Consider the following 9,956-nt stretch of genomic DNA (forward strand, 5'->3'; position numbering starts at 1 on the left):
GCCCTAGCTGTGCGAAGGACAGGCCTCGCGCCAGGACCCCGGCGGACTTCTGAGGTGGCCCGGGCCCCGCCGCCGCTCCCTGCCCCTACCCCGCGCCCCCGGCCTCGCATCCCCTTTCCCACCCCGCCTGCCTGGGGGTCCTCCTTTATTGGGCCTAGCCCCCCACCCCACCCCGCGGCGCAGGCCCTGGGCTGCTCAGGTCCACCGAGCCTCGCGCCCTCACCCTCGGGGGCTCCTGTGCACCTCTCCCCGGCCTTGCGGCGGCACCCCTAGCCCCCCTGCTCCAGTGGCTCGGGTCCTGGGCGCCTCCGGCTCCCCACCCCCTCCTCCCACTCCGTCGCGCGTCGCGCCTCTCATTTCCACGCCACCATGAGTGCTCCGGGTCGCTTGTCCTGCCACTCGGGATCCCCAGTACTTCCATTTTTAGAGATAGCACCCTTTCCCGCACACTCCGGATCTCTCTCCCCGAGCCTGAAACATCGCCTCTGCCTCCACCCGCACCTCTGCTGCTGCTTCTGCTGCTGCCCGCCTCAAGGCCTTGAGAGTCACCTCATAACCGCCTTGGCCCCCTAGCTCTCCAGATCAACCCATTCCAAGCTGCAGACCTTGGAGACCCTCCTTTTGGCCCCCAAATTTTGTTCTGAGAACAAACAGTACGAAGTTCCTCTGCCTGGCCTTGTTAGTAGTAGTAGTAGTAGTAACATCGTGCGACTTCTGGGCCCAGCTTTTCCCCACCCAGCGCAACAGCTGTTGCCACATTTGCTTCCCCAACTCCTGGATGTCCTTGATTTCTTGACCTCCCTCTCACGCTAGCTTGCCTGTTCTCTTATCCTTGTGTTGCCCCAGGTACCAGGATGGTGGGGGAACTGCGCTACAGGGAATTCAGGGTGCCCCTGGGGCCCGGCCTCCATGCCTATCCTGATGAGCTGGTCCGACAGCGGGTGGGCCATGATGGACACCCTGAGTACCAGATCCGCTGGCTCATTCTCAGGCGTGGAGACGATGGGGACTCGGGTCAAGTGGACTGCAAGGCCGAGCACATCCTGCTATGGATGTCTGATGATGAGATCTATGCCAACTGCCACAAGATGCTCGGTGAAGATGGCCAAGTCATTGGGCCTTCTCAAGAATCTGCAGCAGAGGCTGGGGCCCTGGACAAATCTGTGCTGGGGGAGATGGAGACAGACGTGAAGTCCCTGATTCAGAGGGCTCTCCGGCAGCTGGAGGAGTGTGTGGGCACCATGCCTCCTGCTCCTCTGCTTCACACTGTCCATGTGCTCAGCGCCTATGCCAGCATCGAGCCCCTCACCGGGGTCTTCAAAGACCCAAGGGTCTTGGACTTGCTCATGCACATGCTGAGTAGTCCGGATTACCAGGTCCGCTGGAGCGCAGGCCGGATGATACAAGCCCTGTCCTCCCATGATGCTGGTGAGGGGCAGCTTGGGGAGGAAGGGAGAGCCAGAGAGGGGCTGGGTCAGCTCAGGGACACACAGGACACTGTGGCAGGAGCCTCTGACCTCATCAGTACGTAAATGATTCTATTGCCTTTCTTGTAGAGTTTGTAAGAAGTGGGTGGGGGAATGGGGTTGGGAGCATGTGTGCAGAAAGGACAGTCTGCATCTTCAAGAACCTTATATTAATTAATTGGCTTTCTGTCCAAAAGAAGTTTAGAGTTTTGACTACTGCAGATTGTGTGTGTGTGTGTGTGCATGTGTGTGTATGAATAAGATAGTAAACTTTGGCGTTTGAAGCAAATCAACAAATATGTCATTCCCACTGAGTGCTGGTGAAGGAACTGTACACAGTCTAGGATGCCTTGGAAGAAGGAGGGCAGAGAGCAGTTACTGATTGGGATGTGGGTTACAGGGACCCGGACCCAGATCCTTCTGTCATTGAGTCAGCAAGAGGCCATTGAGAAACACCTGGATTTTGATAGCCGCTGTGCTCTGCTAGCCCTGTTTGCACAGGCCACTCTCTCCGAACATCCTATGTCTTTCGAGGGCATTCAGCTGCCACAGGTATCTTGTGGGGAATGGGTTGGGGGAAACTGAACAAGAGTGAAGGGCCAGGCTTTGTACTCGGCACAGAGCACTGAGGAAAGGGGCTGAAGCCAAAATGGGTTGTATCCCACAGCTCCCGGGAAGGCTGCTCTTCTCCCTGGTGAAGCACTTTTTGCATGTCACCTCCCTCCTGGATCAGCTGAATGACAATACAGGGGAGGCAGGAGCCCAGAACAACCCTGCTCCTGAAGAACTGAGTGTGGAGAGGGGTCAGCTGGAGCTGGAATTCAGTATGGCCATGGGCACCTTGATCTCGGAGCTGGTACAGGCCATGCGCTGGGACTGGGCCTCAAGCAAACCAGGAAGCTCACCGCGGGCCCCCTATTCCATCTTCCGGCCTCCGGCTGAAGATGCTAGCCCAGGGGCCGCACCCTTCCAGGCCCATCGCTTCTTCAGGCGGTCGAGGCAGTTTCGCCCTCCCACTGAGTTTGCAAGCAGCAATACCTATGCGTTGTATGTGCGGGACATGCTGCAGCCGGGGATGCGAGTGCGGATGCTGGAGAATTATGAGGAAATCAGTGCTGGAGACGAGGGTGAATTCCGGCAGAGCAACAATGGTGTGCCCCCTGTGCAGGTGAGAGAACAAGCCTTGGGGCTCTGATGAAGCTTCGCCTGAGCCTTCTACACAGCAGCGAGACTCTGGTGGGCCACCCAAGGAACAAATTCTCAGTAAGATCAGGTGGTAAAAAGGCACCAGTTGGAGAACAGAGACTATTGAGGCATAGAGGAGGCTCAGACCGGGAAGAAAGTGGTGTCATTAAGAGTTCTACAAAGGCTGGGCAGTGGCGGCTCATGCCTGTTATCCTAGCTACTCAGGAGGCTGAGATATGAGGATCGTGGTTCAAAACCAACCTGGGCAGAAAAGTCCCTGTGAGACTTTTATCTCCAATTAACCAATCAAAAACTGAAGTAGAACTGTGGCTCAAAGTGGTAGGGCACTAGCCTTGAGCAAAAACAGCTCAGGGACAGCACTCAGTCTCTGAGCTGACAAAAAATTAAAAAAATAGAGCCCTGCACAGGTCAGGATTGGGGTGATGGGGTGCTTGAGGCCAGATGGAGTGTGGGCTCCTATGCCATCGACGGTAGGCTGAGAGGCTGAGCCCAGCACATCCTAGAAGAGAAAGGGCTCCTTTGGTGTGGGTACGTGTTTCCCATAGGTCAGTGTTTGGCCATTTGGGGGTCTTTCCAAACCTGCTAGGGAGGGGTCACTCCCTCCCCAGGCTGTCCTTAGCATTGGGGCATAAACCGTCACCACTGAGCCCTCTCTTCCACTTCCCTCCTGTTTTGCCCTGACTGTCAGGTGTTGTGGGAGTCGACGGGCCGCACCTACTGGGTACACTGGCACATGCTGGAAATCCTGGGCTTTGAAGAAGACATTGAGGATGTGGTTGAGGCTGATGAGTTCCACGGAGCAGTGGTCAGTGGAGCTCTGGGTGGAGGTGAGTGCTGGGAGCAAGCAGGGGTCAGCCGGGATGGGGAGGGGCAGTCATCTGGCAGTAGGCAGTGGCAGGACTGTGTGTCGTTTCCCAGCCCTGCCTTCCTGGCACTGGAAGCCCATGATGGAGCTCTGTGCGGTGCCTTATGTGCTGCCTGAGGAAGAAGACGCCGAAGAGAGTGAACACCTGACCCAGGCGGAATGGTGGGAGCTCCTCTTCTTCGTCAGGAAGCTGGAGAGCTCTGATCGGCAGGAGGTTGTCCAGCTCCTTCAGGACAACATGGATGGGGAGGTAGAGCCTCCGAGGCTGCAGACACTACTTCCAGGGCTGGGTGGTCATCGCATTCGCAAGGCTCTGAGGGGAACTGGAGGTCAGAGCTGCTGGAAAGAGGGGTCCGGAATGTTCAGAGGAGCTGTGTGGGAGGAGCCAGCTATGAGAGGTTTGGAGAGGAGCATGGGTATAGAGATTCCCCCAATCCTACCTCTGAGCGAGGGCTGCTGCTGACTGACACCTTCTTCCTGATAGCATGTTCTGAATGAAGAGATCCTGCCTGAACTGGCTGTGCCCATTGAGTTGGCTCAGGAGCTGCTTGTGGCTCTGCCACGGCGACTTGATGACAGTGCCCTCAGGGACCTATTCAACTGCCGGATCTACAGGAGGTATGGGCCCGAGGCCCTGGCAAGGCCCCCAGCCTACCCAACCCTTCTGGGAGCCCAAGCGCAGCCTCTGAAATCCGAAGACACAGACAAAATGGAAGGTAGGTGCTGAGCAGGCCTGCCTTCCAGCGGGTGTTTAAATGGTAGGGGACTCTGCTAACTGTAGGGTGATATTATCTGAGAGAGATGATGCTTTGGCAAAGATCCAAAACTCAGAGGAGGAAAGAGGAAAGCTGTGTGCCTGTAGTCCCTGCTGCTCAGGAGAGCGAAGTAGGAGATTATTTGAGCCCAGGATTTTACTTTTTTTGCCAGTCCTGGGGCTTGAACTTAGGGCCCTGTCTCTGAGCTGCTTTTGCTCAAGGCTAGCACTCTACCACTTGAGCCACAGCACCACTTCTGGCTTTTTCTGTGTAGATGGTACTGCGGAATGGAACCCAGGGCTTCATGTATCTAGGCAAAGCACTCCACAACTAAGCCATCCCGGCTCCTGAGCCCAGGAATTCTAAACCAGCCTGGGCAACGTAGTCTCGGCTCAGAATGCAGAACACAATGAAAGAACAATGGGCATAAAAGTCAGAAAATTCCAACAGATTTTTGTTTTATGTGCTGGTCCTGGGGCTTGAACTCAGGGCCTAGACATTCTCCCTGAGCTTTTTGCTAAGGCTAGTGCTCTACCACTTGAACCATAGCTCCACTTCCATCTTTTGGTGGTTGATTAGACAAGAGTCTCATGGACTTTACTGCCTAGGCTGGCTTCAGACCATGAGTAGCCGATTACAGGTGTGAACCACTAATACCTGGCAGGTTTTTTTTGTTGTTGTTGGTCCTGGAGCTTGAACTCAGGGCCTGGACACTGTCGCTGAGCCTCTGTTGCTCAAGGCTAGCACTCTACCACTTGAGCCACAGCACCACTTTCCAGCTTTTTCTGTGTATGTGGTACTGAGGAATTGGACCCAGAGCATCATGCATGCAAGGCAAGCACTCTACCACCTTCCCAGCCTGACCTGGCAGATCTTTTTTTTTTTTCTGTCGATTGTGGGGCTGTGAGCCTGGGCACTGTTCCTGAGTTCTTCAGCTTAAGGTGAGCACTCTACCACTTGAACCACAGTGCCACTTCCGGTTTTCTGGTGGTTAATTGGAGATAAGAGTCTCACAGATTTTGCTGCCCTGGCTGGCTTTGAATCCAGCAGTCCTCAGATCTCAGGCTCCTGAGTAGCTAGGATTACAGACGTGAGCCACCAGACCCTGCCTGGCAGATTTTTGTGTGCTGGTACTGGGGCTTGAACTCAGGGCCTCATGCTCTTGTTGCAGTTTTTGCTCAAGGCTGGCCCACTACCATTTCAACCATACCTCCACTCCCAGTTTTTTGCTGGTCAATTGGAAGTAAGTCTTAGAGACCTTTCTGCCTGGTTTTGAACCTTGATCCTCAGATCTCTGCCTCCTGAGTAGCTAGGATTACAGGCGTGAGCCACCAGTGCCCAGCCTCCAACAGAGTTTTGTTTTGTTTTTTGAAAATCTATCCCAGCATCAAAAGAAAAAAAATTATTTTTAAGATAAACTAGAGAAAAAGTTTATCAATTTATCCTTTTTGAACGTTTGATCACTAAGAATGGCCAATTCTCTTTCAATGTCCATCTTTCTATAGTAAAAGAACCCCCTCAGAGCCCCAGCCCTGCCCTGCAGTCTCTTGTGGAGGGTTTGGGTCCTGCTGGGAATCTCCTTGTGGCTCTGGAGCGAGCCCTCAGCTCCAAGGGATGCCGGGAGGATGAGGTGAAGCCATGTTTGCTGCAGCTCCAGCGGCAGCCCCAGCCCTTCCTCGCCTTGATGCAAAGCCTCGACACTCCGGCCACCAACAAGACCTTGCACCTGACTGCACTGAGGTGAGGGACTGGTGAGGCGTAAGGCTGGGCAAAGCAGACCTCGGGCCAGCTGCACAGCTCTCTCCCTTTTCCATCCTTGCCTTCCAGAATCCTAACTCAGCTGGTGGACTTTTCTGAGGCGCTGCTACTTCCGTGGCATGAAGCCATGGACGCCTGCATGGTCTGCCTGCGGTCCCCCAACACTGACCGAGAGGTACCTTTGGCCTGTTTCTGGGAGATACTGGGAGGGGGAAGACACAAGGTCAGCCTCTTAGGCACAGCTCTGGAGCAAGGCTTGGAGGGTATGACAGAGCCTTTGTGCTCTTGGTTGAAGTCTTGCTCTTAAAACAAAATTTTATTTTTTTAAATAGGTAATACATTCACATGGTTCACAAATCGAAACACTCTTAACAAGGTATCCGTGGGGAATTTGTGCTCCACCTGATTTCTGGTTTCTCAATACCCTCCACCCCTTATTGCTTCCACTGTATTATTAATTATTGTGTCTTATGTTTTCTTGTGCAACTATGAATAAGAGCTCCAGTGGCTTTTTTTTTTTTTTGCCTGTAGGAGGATGGGAAAGGAAGTGGGGAAGGGCAGAGGGGTCGATCACATACCAGAATCCACTGTAAGAGTTACAGGACGGGGCTGGGAAGGTGGCTCAGTGGTAGAGCGCTTGCCTTGCATGCATGAGGCCCTGGGTTCTATTCCCCAGCACCACATAAGCAAAAAGAAAAAAAAGCCGGAAGTGGCACTGTGGCTCAAGTGATAGAACGCTCGCCTTGAGCTGAAGAGCTGAGGGACAGCACCCAGGCCCCGAGTTCAGGCCCCATGACCAGACCAAAAAAAAAAAGAGTTACAGGAGAGCCTGGGCATGTGGCTCTGGAAGAGCCCAGAGAAACAGGGTCATGGTGACAGTAGGTATCCACACCCTTGGCTGTTAGTTTCTGAAGTGGTCTCACTGAGGATCCACTTAGAAATGCAGTCCCTCTGAGTCCCCTCAGAACACAGCCTACCAACTAGCTCTGGGGACAGCTGGGCCTGAATGGGACAACCCATGATTCTTTGCACATCTTCTCAATATATTCAGTAGCCAAGAATCCCAGAATGGCAGAACCCCTTGGTTCTTCCCTTGTGCCTTCCTAACTGCACCTGGTTCTCGGTGTCTCCCCATCCCTCTCTTTTCACTTCCTCACCCTGTCTTGTTCCCTACCGCACCCTAGCACTCAGCCCACCATAGGAATGCGCCACTGTACATGCCCCTGTATCCCACGCCTGCCCCCATACTCACTACCCCTACCATGCCCCTTCCCAGGTGCTTCAGGAACTGATCCTCTTCCTCCACCACCTGACCTCAGTGAGCAGGGACTATGCTGTGGTGCTGAACCAGCTGGGGGCCCGAGATGCCATCTCCAAGGCCCTAGAAAAGCACCTGGGAAAGCTGGAGATGGCTCAGGAGCTACGGGACATGGTGTTCAAGTGTGAGAAGCATGCCCACCTCTACCGGAAGCTCACCACCAACATACTGGGTGGCTGCATCCAGGTCAGGGGGAAGGGCAGCGCTATGTAAGAATCTGGGACCTAAGCCATGGCAGGGACGGGGATGCGCTTCTGCAACTGGTGGCAGCAGTGACTCCAGTGAGCCTGGAATTCCCACCTTCCTCCGCCTCCCCTTGCTGCTTGGCCTTTGCTCCCTCTGTGTTTCCATGTTTCTCCCTGTTCCCCTCTCAGCCCCCAGACCTGCTTCCTCTGATGTTCCCATTGCAGATAGTGCTGGGGCAGATCGAAGACCACAGACGAACCCACCGCCCCATCAAGATCCCTTTTTTTGATGTGTTCCTCAGATACTTATGCCAAGGTTTGAGCCTCCTCCCCAGCTGCTCAGCACCCCCACCCTATACCATCTCCCTGTTGCACTATTTTGTGTGTCAGTTCTGGGGCTTTTTGGTGATTAATTGTAGGTTAGTCTCTTGGAGGTTCACAGGCCTTGCAGGTTCACGCCTGTAATCCTAGCTACTCCAGAGGGTGAGATTTGAGGATAGCAGTTCAAAGCCAGCCTAGACAAGAAAGTCCAAAAGAGATTTATCTCCAATTGACCACCAAAAAAGTTGAAAGTGGAAGTGTGGGTCAAGTAGTAAGTACTAGCCTTGAGTGAAAAAGCTAAGTACCATCACACACAAAAATAATAAGTCTCTTGGATTTTATCAGCCTCGACTGACTTCAAACTAAGATCCTTGCATCTCTGCCTCCTAGCCAGGTGCCAGTGGCTCATGCCTGTACTCCTAGCTACTCAGGAGGCTGAGATCTGAGGATGGTGGTTCAAAGCCAGTGAGGGCAGGAACATCTATGAGACTCTTGTCTCCAATAAACAACTAGAAAACTGGAAGTGGCACTGTGGCTCAAGTGGTAGAGCACTCTCCTTGAGCTGAAGAACTAAGGGACAGCGCCCAGACCCAGAGTTCAAGCCCCATGACCAACAACAACCAAAAAACCTCTGCCTCCTTAGTAGGATTACATGTTGAGCCGCTGGTGCCAAGCTTCCTTTATACCTTTATAACCTAGCAGGCTGTGACCCTTTTTTCTTTCCACTCACTTCTAGGTTCCAATATGGAATTGAAGGACAAATGCTGGGAGAAGGTGGAAGTGTCTTCCAACCCACACCGTGCCTGCAAGCTAACAGACCGCAACCCCAAGACATACTGGGAGTCAAAGGGCAGTGCAGGGTCTCACCACATCACCTTGCACATGCGTCGTGGTGTCCTAGTCAGGTAAAGCTTCTGCACATGCGCACATACCTCCTCACACCTGTGCCTGCTTGTGACTTCCCTATTGTGTCTTGGGGAAACATCACCCCTCTATATTTGGCCAGAGAGTCCCCTGGGCTCTTGTTTGCATGCATACAACAGGTTCCGGTTTCCAGAGGCTTCTCCTCCTTCACTCCCAGGAAGCTCACTCTGCTGGTGGCCCGTGAGGACTCAAGCTACATGCCAGCCCGGGTGGTGGTGTGCGGTGGGGACAGCGCCAGTACTCTCAACACGGAACTCAACTCGGTAGGAGGGGTCTCCTGTGTCATTAGCCCACCCCTCTCAGAATCTGCCTCAAGCGCCTAATGTCCTGTCTTAACCCCATAGAAAGGAGTCCTTCTTCTGTGCCTGGGTGACAGCACCAGGCTGCGAGCAGTCGGGTGGCGTTAGGGGCCGTGTTAGGGGCCGCCTGTCAGAAGCCTTATGTCCTAGGAGTGGAGAAGGGAGGCACATGGGGGCTGAAGCTGGCCCTCCATCTTCTGTCCCTTTCCAGGTGAACGTGATGCCCTGTGCCAGCCGGGTGACCCTCCTGGAGAACCTCACTCGCTTCTGGCCCATCATCCAGATCCGTATAAAGCGCTGCCAGCAGGTGGGGCCAGAGGGTGTGGTTTGGCTTCTGGGTATGGGTCATATATATATTTTTTTGTGCCAATCTTGGGTCTTGAACTCAGGGCCAGGGTGCTGTCCTTGAGCTTTGGTCCCCAAGGCTAGCACTCTACTACTTCTGGCTTTTTGGTGATACATAGGAGATAAAGACTTTCCTATTTGGGCTGGCTTCAAACTGTGATCCTCAGATCTCAGCCTCCTGAGTAGCTAGTATTATAGGCCTGCACACCAGAGCCCAGCAGTTTATGTGTGTAAATATATATATATATATATACATATGTATGTATATATAAGTAGTATATACATATATATTTTATATACATATATATTTTGTTGCAATTGATCGAGGCACCAAGGGCTTCACGCACACTAGGCTAGTGCTTTGCCACTAAGCCTTGTCCCAGCCCTGAGCCTCAACACAGTTGCAAATCTTGTGACTGGGTCTTAGCTGTGGGCAACTGAAAACAGGTGTGTGTGTGTGTGTGTGTGTGTGTGTGTGTGTGTGTGTGTGTGTGTGTGTGTGTGTGTGTGTGTG

The 9,956-nt window shown here is 53.4% G+C and overlaps 1 protein-coding gene across 1 annotated transcript in view; it reads left to right on the top strand.

Annotated features, from left to right (window-relative positions):
- Cul7 (cullin 7) overlaps positions 1 to 9,956 on the top strand; it is a 16,212-nt gene continuing 6,256 nt past the window's right edge. Inside the window, exons 1-14 of the mRNA XM_013019096.1 lie at positions 1 to 54; positions 847 to 1,428; positions 1,867 to 2,018; positions 2,134 to 2,634; positions 3,361 to 3,499; positions 3,591 to 3,787; positions 4,022 to 4,253; positions 5,798 to 6,032; positions 6,120 to 6,225; positions 7,327 to 7,554; positions 7,779 to 7,869; positions 8,611 to 8,779; positions 8,956 to 9,061; positions 9,309 to 9,404. Coding sequence (XP_012874550.1) covers positions 855 to 1,428; positions 1,867 to 2,018; positions 2,134 to 2,634; positions 3,361 to 3,499; positions 3,591 to 3,787; positions 4,022 to 4,253; positions 5,798 to 6,032; positions 6,120 to 6,225; positions 7,327 to 7,554; positions 7,779 to 7,869; positions 8,611 to 8,779; positions 8,956 to 9,061; positions 9,309 to 9,404 — 2,826 coding nt within the window. The 5' untranslated portion in view covers positions 1 to 54; positions 847 to 854. The remainder of the gene's footprint in view (positions 55 to 846; positions 1,429 to 1,866; positions 2,019 to 2,133; positions 2,635 to 3,360; positions 3,500 to 3,590; positions 3,788 to 4,021; positions 4,254 to 5,797; positions 6,033 to 6,119; positions 6,226 to 7,326; positions 7,555 to 7,778; positions 7,870 to 8,610; positions 8,780 to 8,955; positions 9,062 to 9,308; positions 9,405 to 9,956) is intronic.

This window comes from Dipodomys ordii, unplaced genomic scaffold (genome assembly GCF_000151885.1).
Source record: "Dipodomys ordii isolate 6190 unplaced genomic scaffold, Dord_2.0 Scaffold44, whole genome shotgun sequence".
Lineage (NCBI taxonomy): Eukaryota > Metazoa > Chordata > Mammalia > Rodentia > Heteromyidae > Dipodomys > Dipodomys ordii.